This window comes from Pteronotus mesoamericanus, unplaced genomic scaffold, assembly GCF_021234165.1.
Source record: "Pteronotus mesoamericanus isolate MK-2021 breed Mesoamerican mustached bat unplaced genomic scaffold, CSHL_Meso_final contig_116, whole genome shotgun sequence".
NCBI lineage: Eukaryota > Metazoa > Chordata > Mammalia > Chiroptera > Mormoopidae > Pteronotus > Pteronotus mesoamericanus.
In genome coordinates this window covers 20,303,243-20,327,553 of record NW_026555027.1, presented here as the reverse complement: position 1 = coordinate 20,327,553, position 24,311 = coordinate 20,303,243, and the positions used below count along the sequence as shown (strand labels likewise).

General features: G+C 35.7%; 1 protein-coding gene across 15 annotated transcripts in view; it reads right to left on the bottom strand.

Annotated features, from left to right (window-relative positions):
- Positions 1-24,311, bottom strand: part of MBNL1 (muscleblind like splicing regulator 1) — a 166,356-nt gene that overhangs the window by 9,963 nt on the left and 132,082 nt on the right. For 13 of the 15 annotated variants that reach the window (XM_054579751.1, XM_054579651.1, XM_054579680.1 and 10 more), the window contains 4 exons: positions 20,087-20,287; positions 9,496-9,753; positions 8,287-8,340; positions 7,265-7,418 (listed from right to left, as the gene is read on the bottom strand). In XM_054579751.1, coding sequence (XP_054435726.1) covers positions 7,265-7,418; positions 8,287-8,340; positions 9,496-9,753; positions 20,087-20,287 — 667 coding nt within the window. The remainder of the gene's footprint in view (positions 1-7,264; positions 7,419-8,286; positions 8,341-9,495; positions 9,754-20,086; positions 20,288-24,311) is intronic. The other 2 variants (XM_054579690.1, XM_054579697.1) reach the window with 1 other exon arrangement.

Genomic DNA, 24,311 nt, shown 5'->3' with positions numbered 1-24,311 from the left:
ACAGGAAGGTGGATTTGAAAAGGGAAAAGAATTAAAACATCCCATCACACGTGTAATTAGGAAATTCATTTGAACAAAGAAGAAAAATTGTTATTATGGGAACAGTGGCATGTAACTGTCAGCACAATCAAATCATACAGTAGCACAGTGATCAATTAGAACTAGTCTCAAGTGAAGAATAAAAGCCAGTTCAACTGTGTGCTGGTACACTCTGTTTCTCCTAATTGTTGCCTATAAATAAAAGCACTTTGGAAAAAATTTAAACCTACTTAATTCTTACAAAAATAACATTGAAATCCGTTCTGTTTTAACTTGGTTTACTAGCTACCTTGCAGCTTTCTCATTTCTGACTTGAAAATATGAATGCATTAACATTATCTTTATATTGAACACAAGTTAAATAATTAGAAATATTATTTATTGTTGAAATGCTACCTAATTCAATGCACAAAACTGACTTAACAATGTAATGAAACCCAAACATTCAACTTTCATTCTTTTGGTTTTATTTTTTTGTTCACTATAGCAGCAACCATGCAGACATGGAAGAGGTTGTGATTATCCATATAGGAATTTTATTTGGAGGGACACCAAGCAATAAATTATGCATAAAGAGAAAGTGAAAGTTCTGCACTGCCTTAGTCTGGAATTTAAATGTAGGAAGAATATTCAGAGGTCATATACTTTCATATATTTTGAATTGGTTTACTTAGCAGGTACCTGGGAAAACAGACTAGTTTTCATTGCTGGTATAGACCCTCAGGACTTCCTGAAATAACAAATATTCTACAAAATTTCACACACAAAAAAGTGGTAATTAGACTTTAATAAAAACCCTGAATGGGAGATAATGAAAATGCATACATTACAAATGTGGTATTAGCACTGATAATCACAATTGTTTGACCATGACGTTAAATTAATAATATATCTGTGTGTGTGTGTGTGTGTGTGTGTGTGTGTGTATTCCCTGTTTTCTTTGACATATAAACATTGAAAAATATACTTTATTTTACCAAGTTCAGGGCACTTTCCTACATACAGAACCACTGTTCTTTCTATGAGGTTATTTTAGACTAGATTTTAAGATTTCCAATGATTTTATACTTCTACCTAAAACTTGGCACATCCTATTTACATACTAGCAGCAACTGGGATGAACACTTGTTAGAAAATTTCTGCCAATTGAGTCTTGTCAGAGATAGCACTGCAATACAAAGCTGCCATTGAGAACGGCGGATTACTCAACTGGCAACCCTGGAACAGCTGCAATCAGCCTGTTATCACAGTGAGACTACGGGCACAATGCTCAGTGATTAAACTTGGTAATGGAGCTAAGGAGGCATCCTCTCAGGTGGAGTACTATTTCAGTGACAGGCATTACTTAAGACACTTGAAGAACTCGGTCTTTTGCTACAACTACTGAGTCAAAGACTTGTGACAGACAACAAAAACAAACCGGTGGTAACAAAGACATTAATTCGAAACAGTAGAGCAAGCAAAATGTAATACTGTAATACTGGGTTTAGATCCTGTGAAATCATTATCCCCTAATGGGAGGGCAAGCGGTTGAAAAGATAAATTGAAAACGAAAAACGTGGTATTTTAGGAATATTAAAGCCCATTTAAATATTGTACAGGCTATATGTTTTAAAGTTATTATTTATTTTTATGCTGCAATTTGCCTATTATATTTCATCCCATGCATAGTTAGCCTGCACATGCTGAAAATGAGTTAACCTTACCCTCTCTCTCTAAAACCCTGAAGATTTTATCATTTGAATTTTAGTCTGAATTACCTTCCTCATTACCATTATAACCAATGCACACAGTTTTGAGAGGGATTTGCAGCAAATAAATACAAGGCAGCAATAAAAATACTAGCTAGGGTGCATTACTCACAAATATGGAAACAAAATGCTGTAGGACCCACTTACCAAAAAGAAAAATCAATTTTGAAATGACCATAATGTCCATCTTAACATCAAATTGTTTGATTTAGTAATATAGATGTGCAAATAGCCAATTAATTTTTTTTCCTCAATTTTCAGCCCAAGGCCAAATTTAAGCAGATGCAGTTGTCAATTTCAAATTTCCCCTATTAAGATATTTGCATAACAAAATATTGTGTTTCTGAGAAATGCATTACTTTAATTACATGACTTTTTAAATTAAAATTTTAATTGATCTGTATGAAGATATACAAAAAAACAACTAGGGAGAAATCTTATAAATGAGATGTATGCATACTTAAAATTATTTCAAGGAGAAGACAAAGATAGAAGAGAGAAAAGGAATTATAATGGAGATTTAGTTGGAGGTTTGAATTTAGATATGATAATTTTTAAAAGTTTATTTAGGTATTTATGATAAGAAGTATAAAGCTGGTTTAAGTTCTTCTAAAAATAATTTGTATCATCTAGAACTAAAAGTTCATATTAAATTTAACTATTCTCAAAATTGATATCTGATGAGCCATGCTGTCATATAATTTATTCCTGTTTCTATTCAATCTATTGAATTCTACTCTATTGAACTATAAAATTCAAGAAATAACAAACAAAACTTAGGGCTTACTATGTTTCAGCCGTTATTCTAAACACTTAGACCTGACTGTAAGACTGCTTTAAGATTAGAATGTGCTATCATATTATGTTTAAAACTCACTTAAACATAATCCTATAAAATAATGAACATTCTTATCTAGCAGAGTTGCAGTGCAAGCCAGCGCCCACACTGACTGAGGGCGATGTGCTTGGGGAAGAGAACTGAGGGGGGCTTCTGAGTATGGCAGGTAGGCAAGAATGGTGAGGGGGCCCCCGAGGGAAAAATTCCTCGAGACCCTGAGGAGGAAGGCAGTCCGCAGGGTCCAGGAGCACACAGACCTGTTCTGTTCCTTCACAACAGCCCCGTAGGCAGCAGGCTTTCAAGGGAATGGGCCGCGCCTGAGTCGGGCCAAGTAAGTAAGGCTGCCCGGACACGAGGCAGACATTGCACCCCTGGAGTACTTGTCTTAAAGAAATCTGGTAAGTATGCAGAGGGATTACATTAGCAGTGGCCAGTGGTGACTGAGGACAAAAGAATGAGTCGCCTGACATTACTGGAAGGTGGGTGGGGTCCTGGAATCCAGGTAATACCTAATGTTTCTAGCAAATGCAATGAGATTAGTCTTTAGAGTGGGACTTAATATAAATTCAGGAACACATCTGATGTAAGTAAAAGTGATTATTTCTTTTACACCTTACTTTTGGGAATAAAGTTCATACCGACAACATAAGTAGACCCTGGATTATCCTTAATATGTGCAAATAATTAATTTAGGTTTGAAGGGTAATGATAAAAAAATTAGTATATATCTAAAATTAAAAAAAAAAAACTTCACTGTGAACTTAATCTAATCCTTGTTTTTATCTTTAAATGACATGGAGGATGTGAAACACCAGTTGTAGGACTAGTTCTATTAATTCCATGCTCCCAATTTTCTTTTTTTAGGTCTTTGTGTAAAAAGCTGACAGATTTCGAGAGACTAACCCAAGCTCACCTGACCTGAGTTCAAATTCTATCTAAACCTTACAAGCCATATAATTTGCAGCAAATCACTGGACCTCTCTAGGCATAAAATTACTCATTGGTAAAATGGGCATACTAAATGCCAACCTTTCAGGGTTGTGGTGAGAAAAAAATCAGATATTGTATAGAAAGCACCTACTGCAGCATGGCACAAAGCAACACTAGGTAAGAGGTAGTTCTTTTTAATAAAATGTGTGAAACAACTTAGCCTAGACAATAGGGAATTGTGAGACTTAGAACTAGAGAGCATGCTCACTTTCTAAAGAATTTATATTTTGTTTTTATTTATACATGTTTAGACAAATATTTCTGGATTCTAGATGTAGCCCTTGCATCTTAAGTTAGCAATCCCTAGTGTAAATACTGGTACATGATGTGGCATACAATAAATATTATTTAATTGAATGAATGGAAAGATGGATGGATGGATGATGGACAGATGGATGGACAGATGAAAGTGTACGTTTGTGGATGGGTGGGTAGATGGAAAATTGGGAAGAATAGAGGGAGGAGAAATAGAAGGGAGGGAGTGAAGGACAGACAGATAGAAAGATGGATGGTTAAATAAATGGATAGAATTAAATGAATGATGGATAGACGGGTAGATGCCTCATAACTCCAATTTTGTTCTTAAAAATTATAGTAAATACTAGATTTTCTTAAACTAGTTAGCTGGCTTGTCACTGAATCATGATCTTTTGCCAGCAACCTAGTATGTATACACAGTCACCTGCTCTAAGGATTTAGACAACGATGCTTCACTGTAACTTCAGTGTTACAGGCCTTCATATCCTGTAAGTTATTACTGAAGCAACAGACTAGAGCTCTAAAAATCTAAGCCACAAAAAATAAATGATTTCCGTTTCTTTTTGGTTACAATAAAAACTTCAGAATATACCTTCCAAATTATTATATTGTGGTCAGATGGGATGCTCTGATGATGTAATTCTTCTGCGTGCCTGCAGAATAACCTAGACTTTGGAAAAACAAACTTCCTTTTCTTCTAGGTATTATATATGAGAATACATATGAATCTGTGGTAGGATGGATTTTCTTTCTCAAAGGGTATTTCAAAAAATGGAGTTGGTTGAAAAAATTGAGAAATTGAGATATTTCACATATAAACATTCAAATGTCCACAGTGTCTGGAAAAAAATCGTAATATATGGCAACACGAGACATGAGGGCCACCACATAGGTTGTGCAGGATTGCACAGCCGCCCTTGTTCACATAGACTATGATGTAAATGGAGCCACAGGTGTGCAGTGCACAACAGGTACAACCTGCCAGGCAGATACTCCTCTGGGCAACAAAAGCCTAAGTCTGAACACTGACTGTCCCCCTTTGGATTGGGCCTGTGCTCTCCAGTGCCTCACACACCTCCGAGCTCCCAGTGCATCTCTGCTTTCACTTGTTATTGTTTCTTGCTTGGTCCCTGAGTTTATATCCTCTGCATTAGATTTATTTTTTTCCTCCTTTCTGGCTATTGAGCAAAGGGTTTGGCAGAAGTAGAGATGGGCTATCCATTTTAATGTTTTCATGTCATAGGGCCAATTTTTGTGCTCACAGGCAACACATTACAAATAACAAAAATACTTTTAAAGAATGATGTAGGCAGTACCTATTTCTGATTATGTTGCTAACAAAGGTTAGCCAAGAACTTATGTCTTTTAACGTGGGGTTACAAATGGTGTTATTATTACATTACTATGACAGTTGTTTCATATCATATTGATTACAAATATCAAGAAACAATATCTCTGATGCAAAGTTCATCATAAAAGTGCAAATATGTTTTAAATTTCTCAGCATATTTCAATACATTGTGGCAGTTTATTTAAATTAATAATATTGTTTTTAGAATAGAGGGATAAGCGTGGTTCTGATTTAAGAATGTGCTTACTGTTTTTCCCTGACTTGACTCTTAACCTAGCATCTTTTGCTCCATCCTATCCAGATAAAAAGCCATTCTAGGAAAAGACTATTGTCATAAATAAGTATCATCATGCAGTTAATGATTATGTTTATTTAGGAAACTACTTAGTCCTCTGAATGTTTTTGGAGAATATAATGCAAAATCCATTTAATAATATAGATTAGTTTAGGTTTCTTTAAATAATATATGGAAGTTTAATTTGTTTTTATTTTTTTAGATTTTCAATGGGAAAACTTCATTTCTAACAGGAATGTCTTATTCAATGAAGTAAATTGACAAAATAATTTTAAATTTCTTCAAAGACATTATAGCAGTTACCTGTAATTCCCTAAAACTTTGTCCAGTGATCTGACTATAGAGAAAAATGGATGGCTTATTTGTTAGAGACAGCATAAGTTTAGGGCATGGCAATTTTTACAAGAACAAAAACAGTAATTTCTCAAAATCTCTGGGAAACTATGTTGAGGGAAAAGTTTTAATATTATAAAACATAAAGAGAAATGTGATTTTTACCTCAGAATGCAAAAAGTATCTTACAGAGCTAAATGACTTTAACTTGAAAATGAACAAACTTCAATTTGATAGATACTATTTCATGAGTACAAATATCATTTATCCATGGTGTCTACAGCATATTTCAATTAGTGGACTATTTCAGCTCATCGAATGTTACTACATCTTCTACATATGGATGACCAGTTTCCAAAGATGCGCTGTATAAAAAGTTGTGCTTAGCAGTGAAACTAATGTGAATATAATTTATTCTTTTTTCATTATTCAAAAATAAATTAGCACATTCCCTCGCGGCATTACGAACCTAATGCACTGTCAATAGTGTCAATATACTAATGGCTCTGCCTCTCTGACACACCTAGTCAAACATTTACTAACTAAAAAAAAATTATTTTATTAGAGAAGTCTCAGGACCCAGGGTAAGTTTTTTAAAAGAAAGGTTAAGAAGTAAAGAAAAAAAAATGGCCTTAGTCTCTGGTTAGTTGAATTTCGGATTACAAGGAGTTAATGTGTATTTTCTGAAGTAAATGAAGGAAGAGCGAGTGAAAATAAATTTTCAGGTAATTAAATGAGTGAGTAGTTTATGTTTTTAAGTTTCACATCCTTGTGGATAGTCCTAGAGTATGTTTATGTGATTAAGTGGAAGTCAACTGAAACCACAAATGTGTAACTCAATAATAAATGTAAATTCCACTGGGCATTTGGTGCTATTTCAATATTAGCTTAGGAGCAATAATGATTTTAAGAATGCACTGATTGGTACTGATAAGAGCACTTTTAAGAGCTCTATAATACAGTTTTTTATTCTCCACCTTGAAAACAAAAAGGCTGAAAAATAAAAATCAAAATTGATGGTGTCATTTCAAAGAATTCGAATTAACTCTATGGAATCATGAAGGCAAAGGGGTCTTACAGCAGGACAGTGTCATAAAGTAGCTTGAGAGACATACAACAGTTTTGAGTAAAGAAAATAAAAAACGAGAGAGCTACATTTCAACCCTAAATTACACAAACAAAAATAAACATATAAAACATCAGTGATCTTTCATCTATGTTTCATTAAGCTAAAATTCTTAGTTTTTAGGGAAAACAACATGAGACAACCTCAGGTGAGCTTTCACCGCTGACCACCTTACCTTCCACCTTATTTACGACTAACAACACACTGGGGGCATGGCTGGTGTATCTACTCTACCAGTAGGTGGACTATTTGACTCACTTATTAACAAACTCGAACCCCTTACCTGGTGGGAGAAATGCTGTATGCTGTTGTAACTGCATGTTGGCTAGAGCCTGTTGGTATTGGAAAATACCAGTGTTAAAGACTGCGGTGGCACCGTTGGTTTTTTCAAGAGCAGGCCTCTTTGGTAATGGGGGAAGTACAGCTTGAGGAATTCCCTGTTTAGTGAATGAGTATAAAAAACAAATACCAGTAAAAAGAGAAAAAGAAAAAAGAAAAATCAGTTGAAGGCTAAAATTGTTAGGAAGCATGAGCAAGCAGGCAGCAGAGCACTAAACTACCAAGAAGGGAAAAATCCGATACGCAAAAAAATTTTAAAACAAAGGCAAGATAAAAGCTTTAAAGGAAGCATTATTTTTGGTCCAAAACAAAACAAAACAAAAAAACCCCACTAGTACATGAGCACATGTTATAATGTGTTAAAGTGTTTTAAGTCCCATAATGCTTCAGGCTTTCTCTGAGAAGCCACTGACTTGGGAAGAGAAGAAAAGCTGCACTGTGAGCTCCATGAGGATTGACAAGTATAAGCGATGTTAATAGTTAATTGTACAGAGTGAATGAAACAGGTAAAATAAAAACTAATCCCACTCGGCTCCTCCCCCCGGCTCTACCTCCACATGCAAATGTCCCAGAGCATGCAAGTTTTTTTTTTCTTGAACACTGAACTATAAATATTAAAAAGTAAATAATTCTATCACTAAAGCCATGCTAACCAAATAGGTACATAAATATACAGTCAAAATACATTTTAAATATCCTTGAAGTATTTCATTAGAACATTCTACAATGTAGTTAAACTGAATGTGGGCTGCTGGGCTTTCAGAAGCTTTCATTGTATGATATCCATCCAGGAACTGAAATTATAGTCTTTCCACTAATTTTGTCAGGAAACCACACTCAGTTTTTTCATTGCACTTTGCAACTTTATAACAGAAAAAGGAATATATACTTTAAAATTGATTAAAAAAAAAACTTGTATCTACAACAAAGCTACATGCCAAGCTAAAAGGTGAAAGGTCATAGTACCAGGTCAAAGGTTGCCTCGAGGGGTCGCTTCAGTGATTTGACAGCCGACTGAGTCTTAATTAGCAGGCAGCGAGCACATGATGGCAATGGGCCAGTGGGGTTCAAGCGCATTAACATAAACAGCAAGCAGAGGTGCATCATGGGGGCAGCAGTGCATTTTTGGGTAGGTGAGAAAAAACAAATAAAAAAACAAATCATCGGAATGCCATATACAACGAATAACAAGACTAAGCATGCACAATAAAGGCACTACTGAGTTGTTATTGGGAGGATAACTCCTCTTTGTAGTTAATTACAAACAAGATACTCTAACAGAAAAAAAGAGTGAAAGGAAGAGAGGAGGAGAGAGTCAGCCTTCTGTATTTTTGCTCAAGTATCCATAAACACACACAGAGAAGACCTCTCTCATGATTATTGTACTGTGCTACGAAATACCACAGTGTTTTTTATGACTATTTTAATGGTCAAGTCATATATTTATGTAAAAAAGGGGATAACATTAAAACAGCTAAGCAAAGAATAAGGAATTGACTCATTAAGATCAGCTACTAGATCGCATTAAAATTTACCTTCAGGCTATAGTTCAGGATCTATTCCAAATGATCCGATTTCTAACTCCTTGAGCACTGCTAGCTTTCTCCTTTCTAGATAATGGCATAGTCAAGCATTTCTCATTTTACAATGATGTTTATGCCACATATTATTTAAAACAATCTAGATAGTACGGTTCAAAATCTTGTAGCTAATTCTAAAAACAATTGTGTTGAAGCACTTCTCCTAAGGAGTGTCAGATCATGGTACTGTAAAAAAGCAAGATCTAGGTAGAGAAGAGTCACGGTGTGTGGGAGAGAGCACACCGAAGGAGAGCCAGGGCTGAGTCGATGGCACACGGAGATAAGAGCACCGAGGATGGCACTATGGTTCAACTGAAAAGGAGACGGGTGTTCTTTACAGAGGAGAAGTTTCAGAAACCCTACATCCAGAATAAGACAGAGTACTAAGAGTTAGGCCAAAGGTACAGAAGCAATGTGAACCATCTGAGGAGTTACCCTCACTTTTGTGAACAGTAACTTCATTATGCATTGTCTGGGATACCTGAACAAACATATATTCAGCCACAAAAAAAAAAAAAATAAGTTAATAAATGAAGAGCCTGTAGATACACTTGTTCACTTTGCTCACAAGGCGTGAGCTGATGTGTCTACTCACCATGGCAGCTGCGGTGGCTGCAGCCTGTGCTGCTGCAGCCTGGTTGACCTGGTATTGGGCAGCCTTGATCTTGGCTTGCAGATGTGCGGGAGGATGAAAGTATTTGCACTTTTCCCGAGAGCATCTCCCTTTGATGTAATCCATACACACGGTGACTGTGTTGTCATTGGTGTCAATCATTGTGCTGTCAGCAGGATGAGCAAACCGGCAATCGTTTTCTCCTCTGTTGCAATTGCCACGCTGGTACTCTCGACACACCTGCAAGGGCAGTGAGTGCATAGGGGTCAGTCAACGTGAACAAGTGGAACCTTTCTGAAGATTTTCATTTAAAGCGCAAGACTGGTGAAAGAAGGCTACAGATGAAAAGGGAAAAGATATTTTGCAAACAAAGCACAAAATATCTTGAAAAATTCCTACTTTGGTACACAAATTATAACCAGTTTCAGCAAAATGTCCATGAGCAAGAAAATGCATTTATGATACTAATTGTGTTCAGTTTCTATTATAAAATAGGTGGATATATTGATCAATTACTAAGGAAAAACAGTACATTACAGTAAAGAAATCTGGCAGACACCACGTTAAGCAAGTGATCAAGGTTAACATCACCAGTAACAAGACATTCCTATACCTATTTTTAGGATGCACTGAAAAAAAGGCATAGCATCACTTTGGTTACATGGCTGCCGAGAATGCCTCGCTGGAATTTAATCATGAGGAAACACTAGACAAACTGAAATGGAAGGATGTTTTACAAAATAACTGATCAGGACTCTTCTGAAGGGGCAAGGTCATGAAGGACAAAGAAAGACTGAGGCACTCACTGTCACAGATTTGACAACTCTGGAGTCAGGGAAGGATGCTGGTAAGACAAATGATGAAATCTGATTAAGCTCTGTAGATTGGTTAAGAGCAGCATATCAATGCTAATTTTCTGGTTTTGTAAATGACCCTGGTTACATAAGATGTTAATATTTAGGTAAATTGGGTGAAGAATATGCAGGAACTTTTGGTTCTATTTTTGCAATTTTTGTGCTAACCTGAAATTATTTCTAAGTAAAAGCATAAAAAGCAAAATTTGCTAGCTTTTAGTAAAATGTTTCCAGGAGCTGTTTTTTTGATCATTAGAGATTTACTTGGTAGTTATATAAAGCAGATGGAAAATGATTAGTTTTTGTTATTGTAAATTTGTTTTATGGCTATTAATTTTGCCATAGGGACCATGGAGGAAAATGAAAATGGGTTATTTTGCATTCATTTGCTCAATTTTGACTCTTACTATTAAAGTTTGCTGTGGTGCCTGCTTTTATCAGGTTTCCAAAACTGGCTTCATTTGGAATAGTTTGACCTTTCTACCACAAGAGGGCCATCCAAAACATGTAATATTCTTTGGATATTTTCATGTTTTTACTTCAGGCCACAAGGAAACAGTTTTTTATTTTTCACTCTTTTCACAAACTGAGCAAATGAAAACCCCGAGCACCTTATCTTTCAGCAAGAAAGAGAAATGGGAATCCTTTTCCTATTAAAAAAGCAAAGGTTTCCTTGGATCTGCGTACATAAAATGATCACATTTAATTCTTGATCTTTTCCCTGTTATATTCATATCCCATTATTGAAGAAAATACTTCCTTTAAAAAGGACTGTATAATTTGCATCATCTTCGTTCTTAAAAGGAACGTTATAATGACACCTTGCACTATTTGGAAACCTCAAACTAGCTAAAGCTTTGTATTCCACATACATAACACTGGGCCAACTGTATTCACCACTTCATTCAATTTATTTAATTTAAAAATATTTAACTACTATTTAACAACTAGTGAATAACTACTATTATGTGCCTGTCACTGAGAGATATCAAGAATACAAAAATGACTTGGGAAGTTACAAATGACCCTATTTTATTCCATTTCATTTATCTTTCTGAACAACAACAACAAAGACGAAAAATACCAAGGATAACCAGGAAGTTATAATTCAAAAAGCAAAAATGGTAAAGTTCTTTTATGGATTCCCTACTCAGGCTGAACATCAGAAGCAGCCGAGGAGCTTGCTAAACCACAAATCCCCAGAGCCTAACCAACATTTACTAAATTAGGCTCATCAACTTAGATAGGGAGACAGATACACTTAAATGAGGATACAAATGTGTCATGCACATAGATGGAATTTATGCTAAAATGACACTATGGTAAACAAAAAGCCTATTTTTTTGTCTAAGCAAATCTGTCAATGCAGCCTTATCCAATAGGAAACTACATGTGTTGTCACATTACTGTTCTTAGCTCTTCCGTCATGGGTGTTTATCGAACAGGCTCACAAAGAATCGGTCAGCAGGCGAACACTCTGGTTCTCAACTGATCTTACTCTTTGCCATACTGTCAAGAAAGAAGATCTAAAGGTAATCTGTTTGTAGGATCTCTAATAACTATTAAAATCAAAGATTTGCTATTTTCCAAGAACAATTATGGCAGTGCTAGAGCCAGCAATTGGAACATCCTTCTCCCAAAATGTAACCTAAGTGCTGGGCTGATTTTGACTTTTTATTTTTCTGTTTCAATGGTCTTTTTATTCTTAGTAATGTGTACTTAAATTCGGGTTACATAAAAGTGGTCATTCTAAGATACTGTCTCATCCCTCCCCATTTGCTTTTATTCATGTGCGTGCAGTTTGTACAGCTTTATTTATTTATTTTATTGGTTTATTCATTGTATGGGTTTATTGTAATGGTTTATTACAATTTTGTACTTGCAAGATGCAGTTAGGGAGAATGCTGAAACAATCTGAGCAGGGTTGGTAACTAGCAATTAGCTTAGAACCCGTCCTAAAACCAGCCTTTTCTCATCTTCAAAGAATTTAGTCAAATGCTTTTACGTGATATATTTTTGACCATTTCTTTCTTTCTGTTTTTTCAGCTTAAGGTTTCTCCTGACACGGGAAATGGTACCGAAGATATACTGAAATAGCTGTTTTCCCATTATCCTTGCCTTTGAAAAAATAAAGAAAAAGTGAAAAAATCTCTTGTGAAAGCCTGGGCTTGTGAGCACTGCAGGCCAGAGGGGCTGGCTTGGCCTGATTTCCCTTGCAAGTTCAAGGGAACTTTAAACCGTGCTGATCCCCCGAAGACACCTCTTAGAAAATTCTATTAGCAAGTTATAATTGACAGACAAAATTTCAACAAATTTCATCTCACAATTCAAGTTGGGATAATAAATTGTACAACTGATTGCACTACACAGAAAATGTGGAACACAGAAGGTAAAATTAAATGTGAAAATCCTAAAAACATTATGGTTCTTTTTCTAGTCTCATGCAGTCTTCTACATGTACACAATTTTTAAATAGGTGTAATTATAGTGTAGCTATGACTCCATGGCCTATTTTTGCTAGGCACTTTTCATTTTACTGAGTGTCTGGGGAAATCCTTACTTATGGCTGCATCAAATTCCACTAAATAGACGCGTATAATATAGGTAAGTCTTTTGGAAAACATCTAAATCATCTCCTATATTCTAAAACATCATAAATATTGCAAAGAATGTATTCCTGACTATAGGCATTGTTTGATCAGTGTCTAAGGATAAATGTGCGGAGATGGCATTAGAAGATGAACAAATATAAGTACTTTTTATAGTTTGATAACTGGTTTTTCAAACCTAAATTAAGATAATTCCATTGATTTAGCTAAACCCACAATATGCTTCAATCAAAAAGAATATTGGTTGAATCTTTTACTCTGTAAGTATAAATGCAGGATTTCTTATGTAAATCAGGAAAGTTTTATATATTTTCATACAAAATGGATAGGAGTTTGCTTTCAAGGTAAAAACCATCATTTCAATGAAGATGTTCACTGAAAACACTTAAGCGCTACATTCCATTTTCAGGAAAACATCTATGGAATAAAAAATAATCAATAGAAAAATTAATTAGAGACATTTCCCAAAGAAATGTAAATTAATTCTACATAAAGCTTCTTCGATTAATTAAATAGCAGTGGTACAGGGAAGAGAGAAAAAAGTTTACAATCAGAAATGGTGGGGATTCTAGTCCCTACACTTACCAGCTATGGAAACATAAATACTAAGGAAGTGTATAGATAGCTTAAAATACACCATACACGTCCAGTTAAAATAGCTGTTAATCAATCTCTGATTTTAAATAAACATGACAAATATTTTTAAATGGTTGAAATAATAATAATAATATGTTTTATAAGTAGTATTAAATTCATCGGTTCTCTGCAAGTTAAGGCATTGGGATTCTAAAGAAATGCCAGTCAGTGTTTGAACTTAGCCAAAGCTGCGCAGTCAACCGCATGTTCTTTAAGGAGGGACCCCTTTCAGTGATGTGATGTGTGCTCAGCATATTGAACTCACTCATCTGTTAGAGAATAACATCCAAAAGCAGAAACAGGAAGCTAATCATAACAGGACAGGGACTCCATCCATTTTAATACTTGAGAAGTCAATTTAAACCTAATGACCAATGTTAATTAAGGAGTTTATTCAAAGATATATACATACCTGTTGTTTAACAATAAGTATCAGGGACTTTATTTTCTATTAACTTGGGCTAACACATTAAAAAAGTAATGCTGGATAATCAATGATTTTTATAAGTATCCACAGCATTACTGGTCAAGAATATACAATTTCATGCAAAGAAATTATCTGTATTTTCTATAAAAAAGGATTAAAATCTCCATATTTTAAAATTCTGGTGATTAGGAGAAGTTAGTTGAAGTAACTGTATTCAATATAATAAAGTTTCTAAGATAACTATCTGATAATATGATATTTAGTTTCTATGATCTAAAAATTGTATAAATTTGGTCTATCTGAACCTTATTTTATCTTTTTAAAAAAATAAAGAAAAAGACACATATTTCAGCTTTCTCAGAGGATTTCTGTTAAGATCAAATGGGCATTTCCTTTGAAATCTACAAGACAAAACCCATCATTACTAGCAGGCCAGAGAATACAAGCGTATTTCTAGAGATGATACAGCTAAGAATTTGTAACTTGACTTCATGTAATAAAAAAATCAAATCTGAATATATAGGAATGACCAACTAAAGAAAACTTCCCATTAAATCCACTGTTGAGTTATAATTTACTCATTCCTATGAAAGAGTGTGCAAATGAACAGGACAGGAAAATACAAACAACTGTGAAAGAACCTTATTAATATGGCAAAATGCTCATATCCATAGTTACTTTTATTGCTCTTTCTAACAAAGATGAAGAAATTTCATCTTTAATCTGCATGAAGAAATTAGCAGAGAAACAGCAAAAATGAGTGACCAGGCCAAGAGTAGCAATTATCTTATTAGAAACAATTTACAACTCTTACCATCTTTAAAACAAAATGGAAACTAATCAAAAGATAAATAAGTGACAGAGACATAGTACACCGGAGGTTTTAAATGATGGTGTGAGTATACTTTTAAGAACCATTTTAAAGCTTTATTACAGATTTTAAAAATATTTTAAACTACCGGATCCTGCACAATGCCCCCTTTTTATTACAAAATCTTTTATTATAAAATCAGAAGCATGTAATTCTTTAACATAACAACATCACACTCAAGCATACCATATGACATTTTAGGTGATATTTCAAGTTAAAACTATAAATTATTACACCCATATTATTACCCTACCAGCCACACTCAAGCACGCCTTACTTCTGTCTGACCCTGTGTGCATGAAATTCTTAATATTAATCATTTTCTAGAGAAATCAAAGTATCATACAAGCAGTACCCATTTTCTGCAAAAATACAAAACTAAAACAATCCTATCAATAAGCCTTTCTTAATTAAGAACATTTGTTTTTCTAATCTTTTTTAAATTGAAAGTCTTTTATATTCAATAGATCATGAAAACCCATTAAACTCTTACAAAAATCTCAATGCAGACATGCTTTTACTGTCACTTTAATTCTCATTTAGCTTCACATGCTGTTTTTTTTGTTTACAATAGGTATCATATTTTTAGTCATATAAAAAAATCAGTTAGCCCTGGCCAGGTATGTATCTTATTTGGTTAGAGTACCATCCTGATACTCCAAGGTTGCAGGTTTGATTCCCAGTCAGGGTCAGAGCACATAATCGCAATCTCTCTCTCTCCCCCCCACCCCACCCCTCTCAAAAATCAAAAAATAACAAAATAAAAAAAAAATGATAGTCACTACAGTCTCCTTTGTCAATATGTAGTGGTAGCATCCAGTATTCACTGGCTCAAATTAGAAACCCATGTCATAATTAGCTCAGTAGAATAAAACTTTTAGCACAAGAATAACTTATTTTAAGGATTAATTAATAATTAATTAATTTACAGGGGAAGGGACGGAGAAAGAAAGGGAGAGAAACATCAATGTGTGGTTGCCTCTTGCACGTCCCCAGCTGGGGACCTGGCCTGCAACCCAGGCATGTGCCCTGAGCAGGAATCGAACTTGCGACCCTTTGGTTCTTAGGCCGGCGCTCAATCCACTGAGCCACACCAGCCAGGGCAGAATAACTTCTTTTAAAACAAACTCTAACTGAAGATATCAGAAGTCAAGCCATTTGTCCACCTTTCCTGAAACACTGTGTATCCTTTCTCTCATACAGACTGTTGATATGAAAACAATCCTGTTAACCAAATGGAAATCTTTTACCTTCATCATCATCCAAAATATGTAGTCACTGGTTTGCTTTTGTTTGATGCTAATGCTATTATATGGCATAAATTACCTTCATAATCATCATTGTTTACCTAAAATATTTTATTATGCTGTTCATGTTCTCAGCAGCGTAAACTGCAGGATGCTGAATAAACTGGAAGAGGCAGATTTTTAATTCAGGGTCACAAATAACTGTACATGAGGTAAATGGTGAGAAGTTAGGACTTAAGGAAGAGATGCTGGCATCCACTGGGGGAAGAGTCCTATGGACTCTCTGTACTTAGACTTGCCTTGCAGGTCTGTGAAAAAGACTCTGGGGCCCCACTGAAGACCGTCTGAATCATCAGTCTTTGCAAACGAAGCCCTGCGTTTTTAACAACCAACCCGAAGACTTGAGGCATAAACAAGATGTCATATTTTGTACTTGGAATGCTCAAAATTTAAACATGTTCCCAAGGAGAATGCTAACGAAAGCGAAAAATGTGTCACATTTTAACTGCTCTGTCGGATCACTCTAAACTCCACAGAAGGGCACGTGTCTTTTTTAATTAACTGATTAACTGGTTGACTGTTGGACTCATCTATTCATTCATTTAACAGGTTGCTGGGCACCGTTCGCGAGGCTGGCACTACGCCGATGTGGACCTTTTCTCGCTGTTGGTAAGAGGGCAGTTAAGAGATTCCAGAGACATCTCTCACAATATTTTTTACATGAAAGATGTTCAATAGTTTTTCACTGTTGAATAAAGGAGAGAATGAATGCATTCAGGGATCCTTTTTTGTACCATAAAAAATTACTGTGTTTCTTAACAATGATTTCCTTGATTATTCTTCATAACGAAGCAGGACTTGACTAACACGTTTAGTCCCTTCCAGTACCTGTGGATCCTAACAATTTCTTAAAATAATCAGTCAAAATAAACTGCTGCTTAGAAATTAAAGAAAGGTATCCCAAAGTCAAAAAATGGAATTTTAAAAGCCACTGGAACTGATGTTTAAGACATTTGCTCCTCATTAGAGAAAACAATGAAAACTGACTTTTACAGTATAGAAAGTATATGGCTACAAAGTAGTTTAAAGAATGTCCAACAAAGAATGGATAATATGAATATTGAAATAAAACTCATCCGTGTGTTTTACACATCCACATAAACTTTCAAAAGCTTGTGGCTGGCGTTAAACTTTAAAAAATGATCTCAATGTACCTAGAATGTTTTAACAGGGAGTGATCTTAGAGATGATCTAGTACAATCCCCTAATTTAATATGTGTGGAATATGAAACTCAGAGAACATGATTAGCTTGACCCAAGCTTACTCACCTAATTAGCAACATCACTAGCACTAATCCTTGGATTCCCATTTTCCAATTTACCATTTTTTGTAGAACCACATTGGGTGCTATAAATACATGTCGATTCATCCAAGCAATTATCTAAGAACCAGAAGGCTGATAATTCTATGATTTTTAAGTTTCATTATTGTCTAAAAAGTTGTAGCAAAAAGAAGGCAGTGGCAAGAAACACTGGCCAATATTTTAACTGATTTAAATTTTTTCACTTCAACAGGAATTCAAAATTTTGAAAATGTACCTGAGAGTTCCTTGAGGAAAAAAATAGAGTATAGATTTAACCCCTACATAAGCAAACACGGGTCCTCTTAGCAAGTAAGTATGTGCATGTATTGCCGTGTCTTTTAGACTCCAATCTGTAGAGCAATTAGCATGAGAGGAAATAACCTGAAGGTAAGAGTGTCCAAAATCACAACTGTCAAGCAAGAGGACATGCCCCTTAGCTTCGCAATGCAATATCCTAACAGGTTGTAACTGTGACACTGGATCAGATCCAGTAAACAAGGGTAAGATAGGAAGCTGCCCTACCATCAGGCACTTAGATAAGTGGTATTCGGGTTAAAAAGAAATGACAGTCAATGCAGCAGCAGCAATTTGTTGTGACTACAGCAAAATAAGACAGACAAAATACACAAAGTAGCTTCTCCCCAAAGGAAAACGAAGCTACAAAAGTCTTCGCTTTAATTCAACACCATATAAAATATAATCAATTACAGACAACCTAAAATTGTGAGAGGTTTAGGAGAGTTCTGATCGCACAGCTTAGGCTTTTAAAAAGAGTTAAATAGGTGTTTTCTCAGCTTTTAAAATACCATTTTTGTATTCGTGATTCATTAAAATTCCTATTAGATTGCTTATGTGGTGTCCATTAATCAACAATTACATATCATGAACCCAGGGTTTGCTTCAGAAAAGCTGGTGGGGTGTAGGGTTCTAAGTTGAGCATTTGATAATTTTTAAATATTTAAAATTTCCTAAATTTCCTCCTAATATATCTGCAAACAGCATTAGTTAATTAATGAACAAGTGCAACTGTAAAATGACAAGCCACACACAAGACAAGGCGTATGCTCTAGCACACAGCCGAGTCCTTTGTCCAGAGAGGGCTTGCGGCTAGGTCTCGAAGTCTTTCCTGGGTTCTCCTTACAGTACTCTCGTAATGAGCAGTCTTTTCCAAAATGTTTAAGGGAAGGTAAGAAATAAGCCTAAAACAAATAAAACTTTAGAGAATATACAGAGGCCAAAATTAGCTGCCTCCTCTTTGTACTATCGCCTTTATGGGAATGGGAGAATACTACAGTGCTTAAAAATGGAATTCTGAGTTCATACCCTACTTGAATATCATACCTTTGTGACTTTGAATAAATTATGTCACATCTCTCCCTGTAAATTTATTGCCCTCTAAAATGGAGTTAATGATAGACTCTTCCTCATAAGATTGTTTTGAGGATTAAATGTGTGATGCATGTACAGGGCTGACTCTGTATTTGGTAGATAATAAATACCCAATAAATATCAACTGGTATTATTATCATCAATAAGGTGGTAGCAGATATAACTATGCTGAAATCTGAAATCCTTTGTACAGCATGTGATGAAACTTAATAAACAAGACATTGGTGCTTATTAAATAAATTCTTGCTATACTGATGCATTATTAGTGTCAATTATGTTCACACAAAAGCCCTATTCTGTCGCTTTCTCGGTAATTAATACAAACAAAACTTCTCATTACTCAGCACTGCCTCATCCTAACCAGGGAAGAGGGGAAAGGTCATTTTGTTCTTTAGTTGGACATCAATGCCAGTTTTTAGAGCTTCAATGTACAGTAATGTTGCCAGTTTTCCCTCCATCTACACTTTACCAAATCCATTAATTTAGAGCCATGCTGAAACTCAGAACCACCACTTCAATGTAAGATTTATACCTTTCATTTCTTTTTCATGTAGCAACAGCAAAGCAGATACATCTGATCATCCTTGACTCTAGGACTTAGAGCATCGCCAACTCCAATTAAAAATGTTTGTAAGAGCACGTGTCATAAACAAAGCTGCCTTGCTATTCCAACCAAAAGATAGCAAAGCATATGAGGCAGTTTGCAATAATGAATTTTAAAGTGCTTAGGGATAGTAACTAAGTAGCATCTTCTTGAGAACAAGTATCAGGGGACTGATAAAATTTGTTGTCCTTAATAATAACAAAAACAACAATAAATATTTAAGAAGTATTTGCTGGATACTAGACATTCTTCCGACTCTTTCTTTGAGGTTAAGTGCCATTATTAACCCCATTTCAAAAATAAGGAAGCTGAGGCACAACGAAGAGGCCATCTCACCCCAGAGTCCAAGTTCTTATTCATTATACTACACATGGATGTTGTGGCTTTTATGGACATAATATTCATCAAATATAGCATACTCATATTCTAGTAAAATGTTCCAAAAAATAAACCAAATCCTCTGCTTTGAATTTTTTTTTAATTTTATAACCATGGAAGAAATAAACAAAGAAATAGCACACTTTGCAAGTTAGAATAGAGTACATATAAAGAAACCAACTAATTACTCCTACCTCAAGTCTGTCTGTCCGCATTAATTTCTGTGCAGCGGCTGCAGCAGCTGCAGGTACAGGGACCCCAGGATTCCCTGTTACCAACATTGGTGCAGTCGGCAAGATCTCTGCTGGAACCAGGCTTGGGGAAACAGGTCCCAGGTAAGGATTAAAGGCTGCTGATGCATTGGTGGCTAAGCTTGGTGCAACTGAAAACATTGGCTGAAAAATAAAGTGACAAGTAAAATTTAATATGAAGGTCTTGGTTGGAAGTTGATACTCTACGTTATTGCAGCCACCCACTCATCCATCCGTCCATCCATCCATCCATCCATCCATCCCCATCTAGTCTTCCTTTCCTCCCCCTCCCACCTCCCTCTAATTCTGTGTTCATTTATTTTCATTCAGGATAAGGATGTTTCTTAAATAAGCACTGATCAAATCAATGTTTTTTCTAAAATATAACAGGTAACATACCATTAAATTTTCCACTGGAATTTTAAAGCCTGAGATCTACAATACTTGCAATTCCTTTATGAACAGTAGATCTACTATTCAATAGGGAAAAGCCCTGCGGTTACCTAATCTCCGTCTTTGTCCCGATTTACCCCTAGAAACTTGTCAAAGACATATATTTCATAATTGCTCTGTCAGATGTACTTGAAAGATCCGTTTACAACTGTTAATAGGTTGCAAGCGTCCTATTATCTGGAATAAATAAAGCGGAGCTCTCGGTGGATAACTGAGTTTCACAGTTGATGTAAACTGTGAATAAATCTCATGGGATAAGTGAAAGGAGATGATGACACGGTTCCTTTTGAGCACACAGGATAAAGTGTTTGGCATATTCACTTGTTGCAGGTTTTCTGGGGGAAATTATAAATATTCCAGCAGCCTATCACACCCCCGTGAGATATTTAACAACAAATGCACCGTACTAGGGGGAACCGTTCAGAATTGGGAAGTCTGAAATAGAACGCTTCTGACTAAATGTTACAAGATTATTCAAGGGAATACCTACAGTAAGTAGCACCAAAGAAAATGCTGCAAGATAGGATTTCTGCTAGAAATGATTTCTCAGATATGCGAGAATAGTTTCTATTTGTTGAAGTAAAAATTTGAATACCAGGAAATATATCTGTTCTTGATAGGTTAAATCATTTACCTGAAATCTACTTTAGCACTTTTCCAGTTTTAAAAGCATACTCTAGCACAACAATGTCTCATCTTATTAATGATATATTTTCAACTTCCTAATTCAATAGAGTTTCAATTCTTAAAATTGAATGCTTTACGTAATAATATTTGTCTCCAAAATGCAAAAACTAATGGACAAAATGGATGCTGTTTTTGAAGGAAATTATTAGCAATTTCTTTTCTTTTACCTTGAGGCAAGGAATAGAATCATAGAAATTTTTATAGAATAAAAGGGACATCACAATGTAGCTAATTCTTCCTTCTGATAGGAATAAGAAGTTAGGTGATTCCAAATTTATACAGTATTTGAGAGAAATACGGAATGAAGTTGTGACACAATTAAAATGCATATTACAAAAGTGAATCTTACAACCCAAAAGAAGTATGTTAAAAAAAACATTTCTTTTATCTAGCCTGGCCCTGCCTCATCCCACATTTGTAAGAGTAAAGTGGAATTTGACTACTCCCTATTCCTCAGGGCGATGCTTCTCAACTATATAGGGGTGATTTTGCCTCACTGGGGATATTTGGCAAAATCTAGAGACATTTTTGGTCGTCAGAGCTGGGGGTGGGGGTACTGCTGCATTTAACGGATAGACTGCAAGGAGGCTGCTAAGTGTCCTACAACACACGGGATAGCCCCTGACGACAGAGACTTATCCCACCTCAAATGTCAACAGGGCTGGAGGTGAAAAATCCCTGTCCTAAGGAGGCACCCTTTTCTTGACCTCACAGACTGTTTCAGGACAAAATCTTTGCAGCTCACATACACAATTTTACTAAGAAGACCATGAAAAATAGAATATATAATACACAATTTAATTCACTTGGGAGAAGAAGCGATACACCATAGATTTCTCTGATGCTTTCAAGTTAACATAATCACGCCTGCAACGTGCTGGTTTAAATGCCATGGTTAACTGCCCCGCGAGGTTAATGGCTCTTGGCGTGATGAAGTGGCCTTAAGCAACACCTCCTGTCCCCAGGCCCATCCCCGCCCAAAGCAGCCACACACTGACAAGAAACATTCCAAGTGTTCCAGATATTCACAACCCACAACCTGTCAGGAGCTGGGGCCCAGGGCAATCTCTGTCCACCGACAAGTTACTTGAATAGCAGCTGATTTTGTGCTGCTTCACTGTCTACTGGCTGCCAAGGCAGAGGCAAGACCAAGACAGACCTGCACAGTAAATACATGTTGGATTTGGATTTCTACTCTGAACTATTCAGGTAAAACTTACTCTGTTACATACTCTCAGATACGATATGTGAAATCTCAGCCCGGCGGGCAATCTATTTTTTCTATTAGATAATTAAGAATTACAGGAAATTTAGCACTGAAGACTAAAAGACTAGTTTAGAATAGTTGGAGAACAGATACCAGGTAATGTCATTCCTCTTTGTATTTGTTGCTATGAATTCACATATATTTCTGTAGGGTGCATTTTTTAATGTATACTTCATAAAGGTATTGAGATGTTTATATCACTGTACACAATCTACTACAGTTATTTAGAACCAGAAGTCAAAGTCACAAACTTATTTGGAGGGGAGAAAAACATTCGCATTTTAAGAAAATAAGACCAGCGGCCAATAAAATTCAGCTTTGTTAAAGCTCATTGAGTAAAATAAACATAATCCAAAATGCACATAATACAGGAATTGCGTATTACAGAGAAAAGAATATTTTCATTAGATAAAAATATGGATCTTACTAACTGGCAACAATTTTCCCCTGGATTGTTTCTATCGAGTTGTCACGTGAATTGATTTCCGGACTTAATACAGCAGAACAAATACAAATTTGATGAATTTTAGGATACTCTCCCCAAGTACAATCTGCAGCAGCTTTTAAAAATCTGAAACATCAACTATTCAGCAAGCATTATCTCAAATTGTTCCCTCTCCAGATAAGTAGAGCTATTTGCTAAACAGGCAAGCGATCAATAATAATAGCTCTCTGCTTTGAAACTGGATTCCAAAAGCTGCTAAAAAAAGGTACATTAGTTTATTTCTTTTCAGTTTTTGGTAAATTTGTTACATCCCTTTTTCAGAGCACCGTGCTGGAGGTAGGTCACTGCTGGACCCATCAGTGCCCTAATCGGATTAGTAAAGAACTTGAACTGCTGCACTGTCAAGTCTCCATTCCAAAAGCTGCCCTGCGTGCAGAGGCTGCAGCAGAATTCCAAGGACAGATATTAACGCAATGGCATTATCAAGTAGCATCCTATTTTCTCTGAAGTAGCCACGGGATAATGTATAACTACATAATTGGTGTATTTGATACTAACTGCATCCTTGTAATAATTATTTACAGATATCTTGGTTCCCAGAAGGCATGAAAAAGGTTGGCTTATTATTGGCTTTTTACCTTGAACAGAGAAAAACAAATGGCAAGTTTGCTAATGCTGGTACTTTTATGAGCTAATCATTTTGTTGGGGTTTTTTGTTTGTTTGTTTGTTTTTAAATCAGATATTCTGATTCCATTAAGGTAATCAGACTTCATTATAATGAAAATGTTATTTAAATGCTAATTTAATTATAAAATGTTACATTATGACCCTAGTTAAGTGTATGCAAACATGATTTTTAGCATAATTCCCTCTATTTATTGTGTGCCAGGCATTGTGCAAAGTGCTTTACCTATGTTTTTTGTACTTAATCCTCCTAATAGTAGAGTATAAACTTCAGGGGACAAAGAAGCACCAAAACTCCACTGCTTTTTTTTAGGAATGGGGAGAGGGGATACCTGTTTAGTACTGCTAAATTCCCGGGACCTAGAACAATGTCTGGCACACAGTAGGAGCTCAAAAAACATACTGTGAAAAAGTGCTTGAGTGAGTGAATGAATGAATGTGTGAATGAATTACACAGCCAGGTGAGTATTATTAGTCCCATTTGGCAGATGAAGAAAAGGTTTCACAGAGATTATGGGCCCAAAGTCACAAAGGGGTACATGGAAGACCTAGGGTATGAACCCAGGTGGTCTCTTTCCAGGTGGCTCTGAAAGCTGGGGTTCTCAGTGTTGACGGTGTATTAGAACCGCCA